The sequence below is a fragment of the Neovison vison genome, chromosome 6 (assembly GCF_020171115.1).
Source record: "Neovison vison isolate M4711 chromosome 6, ASM_NN_V1, whole genome shotgun sequence".
Lineage (NCBI taxonomy): Eukaryota > Metazoa > Chordata > Mammalia > Carnivora > Mustelidae > Neogale > Neogale vison.
Genome location: NC_058096.1, coordinates 106,234,036 through 106,250,142, shown reverse-complemented (window position 1 = coordinate 106,250,142; position 16,107 = coordinate 106,234,036). Strand labels below are relative to the sequence as shown.

The following is a 16,107-nucleotide window of genomic DNA, read 5'->3' as shown; positions in this document are numbered from 1 at the left end:
GTTACGGGCAGAGAAGAATTTCACCTGCCTCCTAAAGAACCTGGAAGTGGTAGAAACAAAAGAGACCTGTAGAAGAGAGGAATGTTGACTGAAATCATGAAAGCAGCAATGGATTTGATAATTGACTGGCTTAATGGCTAACACAGCTGAAGCATACCGACATGGTGCCAGGCTTGACTCATTTAACTTCAATTTGTACCTTCTGGACTCTCTTAAATAAGAAATTCCCTCACAGACCTTGGACAGATACTGTTCTGTGAATTCAGACACCCCACAGGCCACGGGTTCCCAAACCAGTCAGGTTCCTGCGAGTCTTGGGCTGCTAGAGAGATGGGGTGGTGTCCTGACCTCACTCCCTGCCAACCGGGGATCTGGGCAAGGGACCTGACTTCTGCACACCTCACGGTAATTCCTGCCCAGATGGGACCGATGAGGACTGAATATAAAAACCATCACGTATGTGGAGTACTGAGCGTGGGTAGGGCCCACTGCATGCACTCCGTGGATGGCCGTTGTCCTCGTGCCCCCCCCCAGGCTGCAGAAAGCCCCTCTCGTGTGAGGAGCCAGCAGAGGGGGTCTTCATGTCTTCATGCTGCCTCTGTCCACAATCTAAAAGGATCTGCTTGTTTCTCTCCACATCTTTGAATGTAGTTTCCATTACTAGAGCGTCACCCATGAAAATAATGCAGCCCCTCCTTGGCTGCCCCCTCCTCCCTCCCCACCTGCCAGCCCCTCCCACCCCATACATATCCTTCTGGGCTTCTTTGCTGTCTACCCTTGCTCCTTGGTGATCCCATCCATCGCCATTAGTGCCCGATTTCTATTTCCAGTCTAGATTCTGGGCTCCAAACTCCAGTGTCTCCACTCAAATGTGCCACATCAGTCTTAAGCCAAGCACGTGTGAAATGGACTGTTCAGATGCATGCTAGTGAGCCCGTGAAGGGATGGGACTCAAAGGCCCCAAAGGCCAGAATCCTCCTCCTTCTCACCAGTGGACCCAACACAACAAGTGACATGTTGGTAACAGTCTGTGGCCTTTTGTCACTGTGAAATTGTCTGCGGATCTGTGTTCCCTGTTCTTGAATGTCCTGAGACCTCTCAAGAGCGGACGCCCCATCCCACACACCTCCAGTTCCCTTAAAGAACCTCCTGCCATGCCTTGCACAGAGTAAGTGCAGATTAACTGCCAGTCAAGTTGAATTTTCATTCATCAGATGTTCAAATTTCTATTCCAAGAAGCTTTGCCCCCAGAACAAAGATCCCTGTGTACTTCTCTCCCAAAGCCATCAAGGCCCTAAAGCAGGCACTGAAGGCACACCAGCCCCTTTCTTACAGCTCTTGCCTCTGCTCCTGTGGTTTGGCACCTTCGGCACCCTACCTCAATTCCAGGACCTCAGTCCTTGGGTGAAACCATTGTCAGTCTGCCCAGAACAGGAAACTGAAGGGGACTGAGGGCACACAGAGGCCCTCACCCGCAGGCCATTCTCAGAACCCACCTTGTTCCTTTCTCTTCTCATCTGTCCTGGGGAGCCCCCCCACCACCAATGGTCAGCTCCTTCCACATCAACATACAAGTCTTCTCTGACGTGTTCACCTTACCCTCATTGGGGGCCCCACAGGGGTGGGAGCAGTCTTGGAGCTAGGCCTTGTTTTCTGGGATCCTCCTTGGCCCATCAGAGTTGATGGGAGGAGCACCACTGGGGAGGTGATGAGTGGAAGGGAGGCTGGCGTGGGTTTCCCCTCCATGCTGCCAGTGCTCAGGCAGCCACAGGGACAGTGAACTTGGTACCACTCCCGTACGAGGGCTCGCTCAACATTTCTTCTCCCCTCTCCACCTGCAGATCTGGCATAGGCTTTACCGGCACCCCCTACCCCCTGCCCCCACCCCGGCCTGTGGGGTTCTGTGCAAGGCCAAGGGCTGCCTCTCACTCCACCTACTACTCAGGACAGCATATCCGAATGGAGTGAATGAGTGACATTCATTTAGGGACAATCTGGAGTGTTGTCTGGTAATTGCCCCAGCCTTGCAGAGCTCTCCAAATTGAGTAGAATGACTGGGTCCTGGGATGGGCTGGGACAGAGGAGAAGACAATACAGAGCATGGGAATGTTCAGAAAATAGTTACTGGCTGTGGTGCAGGGGCTACATGCCTGGTCCAGAGGCAGTAATTTGTGTTAGAAATGTACTTAAAATTAAGTTTGGTTGTGCTGATAGAATATCATTCTCTGTGTCCCTCGTTGTTTTTTTTTTTTTTTTTTTTTTAAAGATTTTACTTATTCATTTGTTTGTCAGAGAGAGAGAGTACACACAAGCAGGCAGTGGCCGGCTCCCTGCCAAGCAAGGAGCCCGATGCAGGACTCAATCCCAGGACCCTGGAATCATGACGCGAGCCGAAGGCAGGGGCTCAACCACCTGAGCCACCCAGGCATCCCTCTGTGTCCCTCTTCTTAATAGTTAATAACTACTAAGTGCTCATTGTGGCGTATTTGTGGTTCAAATACTACTCAAACCAATTCTAAAGGACAGTTATAAGCCTGCCTGGGATTTTTATTGAGTATTACTTAAAATAAGTGGACCATTAATTAAGAGAAACAGTTTTGTTATACTGAGATTTTTCTTATAACAGCACTTCCAAAAGGTCAGCTCTAAAGTCCTTGGCACATCATATAATCTGAAACAAGATACATTTCATGAATCAGTCTTGGTTGGTCTGATGGTATAAGGTCATAAAGCCCAATATCAACACCTATTTGATCCTGCAGGTACAGGGCTAAGGAATACTGGGAAAAGAGAGCAAGATCTCTGAGAGGTATGTTTTTTATCATATCAGATAAATAAACAAATAAACCCTCTTGGGAGGAAAGGGGTTAATAGAATAATGGAATATCTGCTGAGTAGATACAGATAAGGGTCTGCAAAAGAGGTATATAAGGTGGAAGAAGCAGTGTGTCTTTTCTCAATGTTTTTTGATCTTTTAAAATTTATTTTATACATATGTATTTTCCCTTTGGGAATCTCTTTTTTTGCAATAGATTTCTCTTTGTTTGTATGAAGTGGAAGCCTATTCGCAGTCTCAAATTTTTTTCTTTACCAGAAATTATTGAGTTACTTGGATATTCCTGTTGGAGTTAGTACCAGGGCTGCCCTTTCCCATGAACTGAAGTAATAATGGTTTTCCTATCAGCAGTAGTCCAGGAATCTCCTTGGCGTACCAGAAGTCTCACTCAGGATGTCTCAAGTTGGATTGCTGATATGCGTGTGCACCATGGCTCTGAGATTTGAGGCAGATCCCTTGAAGCTTACACATAAACAGATGACGGCCTGAGCCAGCCCTTTTTCTCTAACCTGCTTACCTGTGTCCTCACTTTGTAGGCCCTGTCATTTACGGAGACATGCTACAGAGTCAGAATAGTGGGTCCTATTGTAGTGGACCGAACTTCAGCCTGGGCACATCAGTTCCCCTGTCACTGGCTGTAGAGCTAGAGGACCTGGACTTGACCTCCATGGCAGCACCTTGCCAGCAGTCTGACCTCAATCAAGTCACGTAATGCTCTGGGTCCCAATTTCCCCTTCTGCAAAATATGAATGACAATTAGTACCTACTCTTGCTCACAGAATTGTTCCTTAACTCTACTGTTCATCCATTTGATAAACATTTATTGAGAATTTACCTACTTATAAGGCAGGTGGACACGGATAAATGAAACAGGGTATATGCCCTGGAGGAGCTCTTTTTCAGGTGTTGAATGGATTAAAGAAATACACACATTAAGAAAACAACTCTACTTCATATCCATTAGGCAGGCTATCATTTTTTAAAAAAAGGGAAAATGGCAAGAGTTGACAAGGATGTGGAGAAATTAGAAGCCTGGTGCATCGCTGGCAGGAATGTCAAGTGGTATAGTCCCTGTGGAAAACAGTGTGGTGGTTTTTCAAAAAGTTGAAAATCGAATTATCATATGACCCTGTGTTTCTACTTCTGGACATATACCTCAAAGAATTGAAAGCAGACACTCAGAGACTTGCACACCAATGTTCATAGCAGCATTATTCACAAGAGCCAAAGGTGAAAGAAACCTAAGTATGCATCAACAGAAGGATAAGCAAAATGTAATATATGCAAACAACTAAAGATATTCGTCCTTAAACAGAAATGAAAGTATGACACATGCTAAAACACGGATGAATTTGGAAACACCGTGCTTAGTGAAAAAAGCCAGACATAAAAGGACAGACGGATGATTCCATGTATACGAGGTGCCTAGAATTGGCCAGCTCTTAGAGACAGAAAGTGGAATAGAAGTGACCATGGACTAGGGGGAGTGAGAGAGGAATGGAGAGCTAGTGTTTAATGGATACAGAGTTTCAGTTTGGGATGACTAAGAAGTTATAGAGATAGCTGCACAACATTGTGAATGTACTTAGAGCTACTAAGTCATACACTTACAACTTGTTTAAATGGTGAATTTGATATTATATATATATTTTGTAATTAAAAAAAAACTTCATAATCCCTAAAATGCTATCCAGAAGCAGGATGGTTAACTTGAGTTAGGATTCATGAGATTCGGTTTATAATCAATCCCTCTTTTAAAAAGTGTGGTATGAGTAGAATTACTTTGTCATTATTTATTCCATTAAGCATCCATCCAGATAAACTTTAATCATAATTTACTTATGCCCTATTCTCTTCCAAAAAGAATTTGAGGTAGTTTACTCTCAACGTGTCAGAGTAATGAATGAGGTCAGATCCAACTGACATAAGATGAAATATAGAACCTGAGAAACAAAAGAAGAGGAGAGGGAACAGATGGCACATGGGCAACAGCAAAAGTCTCAACTGTGAGCCTTCCAAGAGCCAGGGAAGTGTTTCTGTTCATCAGACCTTTTCTAAGTGCTTAAAATACCATTGGTTTCAACAGGATCATTGTTTGAGTCTGTGCTGTTCACATTGTTACCATTTACAGTTCTGAGAATTGATTGTGTCATTACAGAACACCTAATTGAAACAGAAGGATGTAGAACGAAGAACATCTTTTCTTAAGTCCAAGCCCGCAGGGCCTGTTCTGTTCTTAAGGAAACCGGCTCCTGGACAGTGGCCTGTCCTTCTGGCCAAAGCATCTCCTGGCCCTTCCCCTGGGCTCCTGCATTGAGTCTATGCTGTAGCCTGGCAGGACGAGGATCTCCTCCTGGCCAAGCCCTCACCTCTTCCAGAGGTTGGTTCAGATTGCCCCTGCTCCGGGACATCTCCAGCCCACACTGACTCCCCTCTCTTTGCCGTCCAGGTGCCCTCTTCAGTTACACATTAGCTAGTTAGTTCATTGGGGATGTGATGAACAGAAAGTCTTGTGAGAATTGAAGAGCAAGCTGTGATTAGACCAAAGACCACATCATACATTTTATTAGAAATGTATATTTAGGAAATGTTCCTGAGAGCCAGCACAGATACTCGGGCTTATCTAATTTGGCCTTTTGACACATATAGAAATGAGCACCCTGGGAAAGAAAGTGACTTGCTCAAGGTCACCCTGTATATTGGAGGTAAAAATAGACTTGAAAACCTAATGTCCTGAAACCCAGTATTTTTAAAATAGCATACTAGTTTCATTTTAATTTGTGTTTTATTTAGTAATCAGGAGATAGGACTTTGGATGTATTCTAAACAGGCAGAGAGGGGCAACGTAACAGTGTGAAGAACATTGGCTTTGCCAAAGGCAATGATATTTGGCAAGTCACTTTGAGGCTCTCGACCTCTTATTTTTTCATCTTCAAAATAAGGATGAATTGAATGGTCTTAAAGGTTATATTTGCTTCTAGCATTTTTTGAACCTATGAGACCATTGGCCCGGCACCACCAAAGAATTTATGAGTACTGGTAGAGCATATGTGTCTCGCTTCATTTTCTCCTTCTACTGCTCCCCTCAGCCTGAGACATACTTCTTTTAGATGTTCCCCTTGCTTCCTTTCTTTTTTAAACTCAGCTTAAACTTCACACAATGCAAAATTGGCAGTGTTTCCCCCTACCCTTGGCTTAATTTCAGCCCCTTTTCTGCACCTAACTCTTCTGACCGCCACGTACCTTATCACACTGTATTGATTTTCTTGCCTCTGCTACTGGACTGCAAACTAAGACCTAGTATTACGGTGAGTTTCTTGAGCTCAAGTGGCTATAATGGTGCCTTTAACCAATAAATGTTTGGTAAATGGATCTAATGGGTTTTGCCTGGGAAGTAAGGACAAGACTGTGGTACCAATTCCATTCAAAGCTGTTAGAGTTTTCATGGAAAAGGGAAACTTGGAACTGAGTTTTCAAGAATGATTAGAATTTGAAAGGGAGTGTAAAATAATAACATGGGTTTAAAAAAGTAAAGGCAGAGGGGAGGGAAGGAGGTGGCTAAAGGAATGGGGTCAGATCAGTGTTACTTGTTCAGCAGGTCAGCAATAGGTTGTCTGGGGTGCTTGTGCAAATGACAGAGTCTACCTGTGACACCCACATGTTATTCCCCATTCTGGATCTGTTGGTCCAGATCTACTTTTAGAACAAGATCCCCAAGTAGATTCTTATCACATGAATGGAGAGTCTTGAAATCCTGGAAGGAACTTTGGCGATTGTGGGCAACTGGAAACTACTTTAAGTTTCTGAAAAGGGAGAATGATGGCATGATGGAAATGGAGCTTTAGGAAGGGCATAGATGAGTAGTCTGCAAAATAGATTGGTGGGAGGGAGCCCTCAGAGGCCAGGGGAGCTGTCAGGAGTGCACCAAGTTATTCCAGATGAGAGGAGGGGAAGGCTTGCTTTCTCTTGGCCGCACCAGAAATGGTGAATAAAAGGTGACTCCAAAAGATATGTTGAGAAATGAAATAATGAGGTGTGGCTCCAGATAGGTTAAATAAGCAGTAATGGTAGGGAGGAGTTTGAAATGACAACTGTGCTTTAGGGACCGAGGAAATGGTGCCTACTTCTGTCTAATGAGTTCTGTTTCAATCCAAGGTGATTGAGGTGTCTGGGAGGCACCCAACTGACAAGTGTGTCAACATGGGCTTGAGTATAACCAAAGGTCTGGGAGGAAGATCATGGTGTGGGAGGGTCAATATCATGAAAGAAGAGGAAAGAGGAAGTTGAAACCTGATCTCAGAGCTGTGGGAGCAGCAATAGCAGCAGGAAGAGGAGGCAAAGAAGGAATAGGGAAGAAACAGAGAGGTGGGTGGTGAATGGAAGTTGAATAATAAAGAGAAACCAAAGGGAGAAAAAGGCTTAAGAAGGTGAGTATCCATTATGTCAGATGTGCTAGAGTTTGAGAAGAATAAGAACAGTCCTTTCAACTTGGCAAAAAGGATTTTAGATGAAAACTAACTGTTAAAAAGAAAAAATCTATAATACTTTCTGGTGTGTAAGCCATGATCTCTCATACCAGAAGTATATAAAAACTCTTGATGGCAAATTGTGTTGACAATTAAATGAGCAAAAATAAAAATATACTTCAGACAGGCTGGTTTCCGAAAGGATACTCTTTCTTCTATTAGAGAGCTAGGAAATGGGGAGGGAAGAAGGAAGGGATTAGGATGCATGGACAAAGAAGAAACATCAGGAAATCCTAACATGTATGTACATTAATGATCTTACTTACAAAATAAGGTTGCATTCAGCTTTTATTTTTTATTTTTTTTAAATATTTTTTAATTTGGGAGAGAGAAAGAGCAGGAGTGGCCGGAGGGGTAGTGAGGGGCAGAGGGAGAGGGAGAAGCAGACTCCCTGCTGAGCAGGGAGCCTGAGGTGGGGCTTGATCCCAGGACCTTGGGATCATGAACTGAGCTGAAGGCAGATGCTTAACTGACCCAGGCATCCTGCATTCAGTTTTTTTTTTTTTTTAATTTTTATTTATTTGAGAGAGAGACAGAGTGAGAGAGCATGAGAAGGGAGTTCAGAGGGAGAAGCAGACTCCCCATGGAGCTGGGAGCCTGCTGTGGGACTTGATCCCATGATTCCGGGATCATGACCTGAGCTGAAGGCAGTTGCCCAACCAACTGAACCACCCAGGCACCCCTGCATTCAGTTTTTTTTTTTTTTTTTTTAAGATTTTATTTATTTATTTGTCAGAGAGAGTGAGCACAGGCAGACAAAGAGGCAGGCAGAGGCAGAGGGAGAAGCAGACTCCCTGCCGAGCAAGGAGCCTGCCGTGGGACTTGATCCCAGGACGCTGGGATCATGACCTGAGCCGAAGACAGCCGCTTAACCAACTGAGCCACCCAGGCATCCCTGCATTCAGTTTTTAAACAAAGTTCAATTCTTGCCCCTTGGTTATGGTGTCATCTGAAGAAAACACGAGGTGTCATATAGAATGCAACCAGATATCTAAAGCTCTGTTTTTATGGTGCCTTGAAATACGGCTTCAGAGAAGAAATAGTTCCTTAAAACATTACCCTTTCATTTCCTCCTTAATGACCTCAGGATCAGGAGGTGGGGGGAGATCCGCTTTTAAATGTAAAGCAAAGCAATGGAATGTACACTAGTGCAGAGTTCATTACTGCAGACTGTTCTGGCATGGTCAACTCCATTTGGTGCCCTAATTACAGTGCTCTACCTCTGGATAGATATCCATCAGGACGTAAGATGCTCTAGGTGTTCAAAGGTTTTTACATTATTTAAGTACTTTTCATATTTTCTGCTCTTTATCTACATTATATATACTAGATGATTGGAGATGTGAAGTCCTTGATAGCCTTTTCTACAAAGTCATGGGCTTTGGAATAATAAAGCAGGCAATCATCAGAATCATAGATTTTCTCCCATTTAATAATATTATTTTTTTTTTAAAGGCTAAGGAGAGAAAGGGAAAAGAATGGCTTAACAGTGGTGTGAAGGCTATTTAAAAAAAGAATCTGAACTGAAATCTGGGCGGATGGGTGTACAGGGGACTTCTTATCCTTGGAGTTGTACCCATTGCACTTGAACAAGTAAAATGAAGCAGTTGGATGAGATCTTTAGACAGTTTCCAAACTATAAACTGGGACATGACCTGATGAAGAATTTTTTTTTCCTTCTGAGTTGTGAATATTTTCTTGTGTCAGATTCTTAAAAACTCTTAAGATTCTCTAAGTTCTTATGTAACTGTTGGGTACTAAAATTGATTTCTACCCACCACCTAGCTATTTCTGTCTTCTGACTTCATGTAATTGCCAATAAGTCCTTAAACAGATTCTCTAAGTTGCTTAAGCCCAGTGCTTCATAAGGGCTGAAGAGGCTGGCTGTACTCTGGTTTTCTATGAATACTTAACTGTGGCTATGGTCCTACTTGATGCCACAGCTCATAAAAATAGATTGGAATTGAGGCCCCTATTTCCTTCTGATAGTAACTGTTGTCATTTTGGGATGATTATAAAAAGCAGAACCTCTTAGTGACTTTGTAGCTAAATGTGATCTTAAAGTAGCTATTTGATAGTCTCTATACTTCTTGAAATTGTATCCTCTGTCAGTGACTATCTTTTACCAGTCTTGTCTTATAATAAGCACTTATAAATAGGCATAAGGAAGATATACAAATGGCCAACAGACACATGAAGAAATGCTCCACTGGGCATCAGGGAAATGTAAATCAAGATCACAATGAGATACCATCTCACACTAGTCAGAATGGCTAAAATGAACAGCTCAAGAAACAACAGATGCTGGCGAGGATGCAGAGAAAGGGGAACCCTCCTACACTGTTGGTGGGAAAACAAGCTGGTACAGCCACTCTGGAAAACAGTATGGAGGTTCCTCAAAAAGTTAAAAAAATAGAGCTACCCTGCAACCCAGCAATGGCACTACTAGGTATTTACCCAAAGGATACAAACAGTGATTCAAAGGGCCACATGCACCCCAATATTTATAGCAGCAATGTCCACAATAGCCAAAATATGGAAAGAGGCCAGATGTCCATTGACAGATGAATGGATGAAGAAGATATCTATATATACAATGGAATATTACTCAGCCATCAGGAAGACTGAAATCTTGCCATTTGCAATGATGTGGATGGAACTAGAGGGTATTATGCTAAGTGAAGTTGTCAGCCAGAGAAAGACAATTATCATATGATCTCACTGATATGTGGAATTTAAGAAACAGAGCAGATGAACATAATAGGGGAAGGGAAGGAAAAATAAAATAAGGTGAAAATAGAGAGGGAGGCAAATCTCTCTAGAGACATTGAACTCTAGGAAATAAACTGAGGGTTGCTGAATGGGAGGTGGATGGAGGGGGATGGATAATTGAGTGATGGGCATTAAGGAGGGCATGTGATGCAATGAGCACTGAGTGTTATATGCAACCGATGAATCACTGAACTCTACCTCTGAAACTAATTTTAAAAAAAGAAAAAATAGACACAAAAATTGTTATTTTAAGAAAAATAATTGGGCTAGAAAATATCTAAGTTGTTTATAATATAAATAACTTATATGTATATTATAAACTTATATTTATATATCATAAATTATATATTATATATTATAACTCCAGTAACATTCATTTTAAAACGTCATGGAGACCATTTTTAAATTATAAAACTTGGTGAAGTTTTCTTAACCGAAAACTGTAGAAGAGCTTAGGGTAAAATGTAAAAATTCTCCTTCCCTGCTTTCTAGCCTTCAGTACAACTCTCCAAAGGCAATCACTGTTAACAGTGTCTTAAGTTTCTTTGCATGAATTTTCTGAGTGTACACAATTTTACATATATATGCACACATACTCATTTTTACATAGTCATACTATGTAAACCGTTCTTCATGTTGGTGTTTGTCTTTTTTTTAAGATTTATTTATTTTGGAGGGGGTGGGGGAGAGAGAATGAGCTGGGCAGAGGGGCAGAGAGAGAGAGAAGCAGGCTGATCTCAGAAACCTGGGATCATGACCTGAGTCAAAGGCAGATTCTTATCTGACTCTGCTACCCTAGGCACCCCATGTTGCTGAAGTTCAAATAATTACAGACAGTGACATTCTTAGAAATGAAATTATTGAACCAAGGGGCGCGTGTTTTAAATTTTGATGAGATATTTCCAAGTTACCTTGCACGTAGTTACATTTCTACCAATATTATCTGAGTGTTTCCACATTCTCATCTATTAGTCTTTTGTTGAGGTTTGAAATTTCTGCCATTCTAGTAGTTGAAAATTGTTACTTCTTTTTATTATGCCTTTATTGGATTAGCATGCATTGAGCATTTTTTTCATAAAACAAATAGTCATGTCTATATATGTGTGAATCTCCTGTATAATGTCCTTTGATTATTTGTCCCTTGTCGTATCCATTTTATGAGAGAAAAAGAAACCCTTTGTTAGGATAGACTACCATTTATTCATGTATTTTTCTAATTTTTTCTAGTTCAGCTTTTTAATTTTTATTTATTTATTTTTACTTTAATTCCAGTGTAGTTAGCATACCATGTTATATTAGTTTCAGGTGTACAATCTAGTGATTCAGCAGTTCTATACATTGCTCAGTGCTCATCGTGATAAGTGCATTTTTAATCCCCTTCATCTGTTTCACTCATCTTCCCACCTGCCTCCCCTCTGATAACCATCAGTTTGTTCTCTATAGTTAAGAATCTGTTTTTGGTTTGTCTCTTTTTTTCCCCTTTGTTCATTTGTTTTGTTTCTTAAATTCTACCTATGTGTGAAATCATATGGTATTTATCTTTCTGTGACTGACTTATTTCCCTTAACTTTATACTCTCTAGATCCATCCATGTTGCTGCAAATGGCAAGATTTCATTTTATGACTGAGAATTATTGCACTGTAGATCTATACCACCTCTTCTTTATCCATTTGTCTGTTGATGGATTCTTGTACTGCTTCCATAATTTGGCAACTGTAAATAAAGCTGCAATAAACATATGCATGCATATATTTTTTGAATTAGTATTTTTATGTTCTTCGGATAAATCCCTAAGTAGTGGAATTACTAGAATTCTACTTTCAATTTTTTGAGGAACCTCCATACTGTTTCTCGCAGTGGCTACACCAGTTGGCATTCCTGCCAACAGTGCACAAGGGTTCTTTTTTCTTCACATCTTCACTAACACCTGTTGTTTCTTCTCTTTTGGATTTTAGCCACTGTGATGGGTGTGAGGAGATATCTCATTGTAGTTTTGATTTGTAGATCCCTGATGATGAGTGATGTTGTACATCTCTTCATGAGTCTGTTGGTCATCTGTGTCTTGTTTGGTGAAATGTCTGTTCATGTCTTCTGCCCATTTTTAATTAGATTATTTGGAATTTTTTTTGGAGTTGAGTTGTATAAATTCTTTATGCATTTTGGATACTAACCCTTTATTAGTATGTCTTTTACAAATATCTTCTTCCATTCCATAGGTTGTCTTCTGGTTTTATTGGTTGTTTCCTTTACTGTGCATAAGCTTCTTATTTTAATATAGTCCCAATAGTCCCAAAAGTTTATTTTTACTTTTATTTCCCTTCCCTCAGAAGACATATTTAGAAAATTGTTGCTATGGCCAATGTCAGAGAAATTACTGGGATAGGCTACTTTTTAATAGATAACCTACCAACAGCTCACAGGAATCCATAAATGTATGTATTCTACACGGCGTCACCAGTACAAACACTAACTCAGAAGCCTAAAAGAAAGCCCAAAAGAAAAAATGTCTGAGAAGAGAAAGAAAATAGTCTATCTGGAGACAGGGGTGGGGACTGGCCTCAATCTTTCTATTACTTTTCGACTGCTGCAAAAATATGACCAATAACTTAACAGCTTACAATTCCTGCAAAGCAGGTCCGTGCACAGCATGACTGGCTTTTTGCTCAGGTCCCACAGAGCTAAAATAAAATTGGTCAGCTGTGCTCAGTTTTCTCTTCTAAGTTGATGTGGTTGTGGCAGAATTGAGTTCCTTGCTAAAGGCCTGGGAGCTAAAGTCCTGGTTTCCTTCCTGGTTGTTAGCTGGGGCCACTCTCAGCATCTAGAGGTACCCTGTGTTCCTTGCCATATAGCCTCTTCCATCTCCAGAGCCAGCCAAGGTCAGCTTCCCTTGTCTTAAATCTTTCTCATGCTTACAATCTTTCTGACTTCCAGACCCAGGTCTGATGAGTTCATGTGACTGGGAAAAAGCCCAACCAGGTACTCTACCTATCTTAAGGTCCACTGATTTGGAACAAAACAGATTGGCAAAGACCCTCCACAGCAGCACCCAAATTAATGGTCAGTTAATTAACTGGGAAAAGGTGTATGTACACAAGAGGTCAGGAATTGGGGTTGGAGGGGGGTGTCATCATAGCATTCTGCCCACCACAGCCCTCACCTGTCTTCTTCAAGGGGAGCAGACAGAGGTCATGTGTGTTGTCTGAGGAAACCAATCCTACTGAAACATTAGATGCTAGAGAAAGGGAGCATGACTGGACTCCATCTAACCTCATGCAAAACAAAGTCCAGCCATGCGGGTCAAAGATCTTGATATGAGCAATGAGACAGCAGAAAGCTGCAGAGGAAATCCCAGAAACCACACGTACAATGGCGGGGTCAGGCGGGCCTTCCTGACTAAACATCCAAACCTGGCATTTCCAACTCCACAATCTCTGCCTTCTTGACCCCTTACATGGTGACCCACCAAAGGACAGGTCATTCACTGGCTATATAAATAGATTTTTGAGTCCTCTGACCTAATTGTTTCTCCTTATGTCAGTGTGATCAGAGTATGCTTTTGTAAGCTGTTGGCCTTGGGTATTCAGTAGAACAGAATGAACTGACCACAACCCAAGTAGGTAGGCCTCTAAGGAGAACTGCATCGATGAGCATTACTTTAAAAGAATTCTAAGGACCCCTCTGCCTCTTTCTCTTTCATATTCCCACCTGCTGCTGTGATTCAGGCGCATCATACATGACTTGCTCGAGACGGAAGCGATTTATATAAAGGAGATTAAGAGCATAATTGATGTAAGTAGACTGTGATAGTTGACATTAAGCATGTATTCAAATTAGAGAAGTTCTTTTGCACAGAGATTTAAAATAGTTGCCATATGTCTCTAGAATTTCCAAGAGTTCAGCTCTTATAATATCACAAGTATCTTTCCAATAAGAATAAGAACATGCTTATGACTATTGATCCGTGTAACCAAATAACTTCCAAAGGATTGTATCAATTCATACCAATTTGAGCAGGGCCCAATAAGTTCATGCTATGGTTGCCAACAATGGAAATAATCATTTGAATGCTTTTGATCATGTAATAAAGGAGAATTGTTTCAAGTAGGACATTTTCCTTGAGATTGAAAATTTGAATTTTTCCTATTTTCCTAAGGAATTAATCTTGAGAAATAAATGATCTGTATGAAGTTATAATAGAATTTTTATAATAAAATATCAGACGGAAATAAAATCCCTAATAAAAAGGGGATGTTAATAAAGTTTGATGTTCATGCTGAATGAAATATTGTTCAACTGCTACAAAATAATTATTTTGAACAATATGTAGCAACATTGAAAAATGCTTATAAGATTAAGTTAAAAACAGTAAAAATATGCTTTTTAAAAAGTCATGAAGAAAATATAATAAAACAATAGTAATTGCATTTGGTTGTAACATGATGGATAAGGTTTTTACTTTCACACTTGACTTGTATAACACAAACATTTAAAAAATATGCTTATTCTTTCTATAAAATGCCATTTTATTATCATTGCCATTTAAATTTAACCGTCTTCTTCTGAAGATGGACACATGAAGGGAGTCATATCAAAAGAAAGCATTTGATGAAATGACTTTCAGGAAATAAGTGTGCCATATTTTCCAAATATTAAACTTTTGGTCCCTTGGAGTAGCTGATTTAGATCATTTTTTAAATGTCCCTATCTGTAAAACCTGCCTTGTTTCCTCCTTTGCAGGGTTATATCACTCCAATGGATTTTATTTGGCTGAAGCATCTGATTCCAGATGTTCTTCAGAATAACAAGGAGTTTCTCTTTGGGAATATTAGGGAACTTTATGAATTTCACAACAGGTATATAATAATTCAAACTATCAGGAAAAATGGAAAGTAAAAGAAAAATGGAAATCAGACTGATGGGATTTGGAGATGAACACGTGTATATGTTGCTTAAACAAGTAGTCCAGACTCAGTGGACTTGGTTGGGATGGGATGGGGTGAGGAGGGGAGAAGTGCCACAGATCTCTGAGGGAGAAGGGAAAAGACATCAGTGGAGGATGTACCAGGTGTCAGGCATTAATGTTATATTTTTTGTGTGTTTTTTTGCTTATTTAACTATTCATGTGTCTGCCTTTATTGAGGACCTGTTCTGTGTCAGGCACTGGGTTCAGCGTTGGGAATACAAAAAGACCAAGACACATGTCCACATACCTGCTATCATCGAGTTGTGCTGGGAGCTAGGGTCTTGGAAAACGCTAACTGGTCAGACAAGTTGTCCTTTTAGCCCAGGGCTGCTTGGATGTTGAATTCTAGAGAATTAGAGGTGGAAGGGACTTTGGAGATCATCTTCCAAGGCTTTCATTTCACAGATGAACCTGTAGCTCGTTTCTTCCCTTTACTCAATATGATAACCCCAAATCACACATGTAATTGATGGGAAAGAGACTGCTTGGTGAATTGACCCACAGTTGTTTCCCAGTGCTGTCTCCTGTCCATTGGTCAGACACACAACTGAAATGGAAATCTCATTTCTGCTACCTTCCATGGAAAATTATTTAACCTCTGTTATGCCTTGGAAATCTCATTTCTGCTACCTTCCCTGCAAAATTATTTAACCTCTATTACGCCTTTCACATTTATGAAACCCTACCTTACTAGGTTTGGTGGAGGATTAAATGAGATATTGTTTATGAAGTACTTAGCTTATGCCTGGCTTGCCTCAAGCCCTCAGTGATATTAGCAGTAGAAGCAGCCAACAACCATTCTTATTCATGTGATTCTCGTGTAGAAAGGAGGATCACAGCAGTTTGTCTGTGTATAGCTAGTGCCTAGAATTATCAGGACAAGCTGTGGTTGGCTTCAAGGAATTCTAGTAATGTCACAGAACATTTTTTTTTCTTCCAAATCTGTATTTTGAAGATGAGTCAAGAGCAATAAATCCTGGAAAACAGCATTTTTCTAAGCACTTAAAAT

At 40.9% G+C, this 16,107-nt stretch overlaps 1 protein-coding gene across 3 annotated transcripts in view; it reads left to right on the top strand.

Annotated features, from left to right (window-relative positions):
• The window catches only part of MCF2L2 (MCF.2 cell line derived transforming sequence-like 2), a 249,011-nt gene that overhangs the window by 177,344 nt on the left and 55,560 nt on the right, over positions 1–16,107 (top strand). For all 3 annotated transcript variants that reach the window (XM_044251864.1, XM_044251866.1, XM_044251865.1), the window contains 2 exons: positions 13,858–13,924; positions 14,873–14,988. In XM_044251864.1, coding sequence (XP_044107799.1) covers positions 13,858–13,924; positions 14,873–14,988 — 183 coding nt within the window. The remainder of the gene's footprint in view (positions 1–13,857; positions 13,925–14,872; positions 14,989–16,107) is intronic.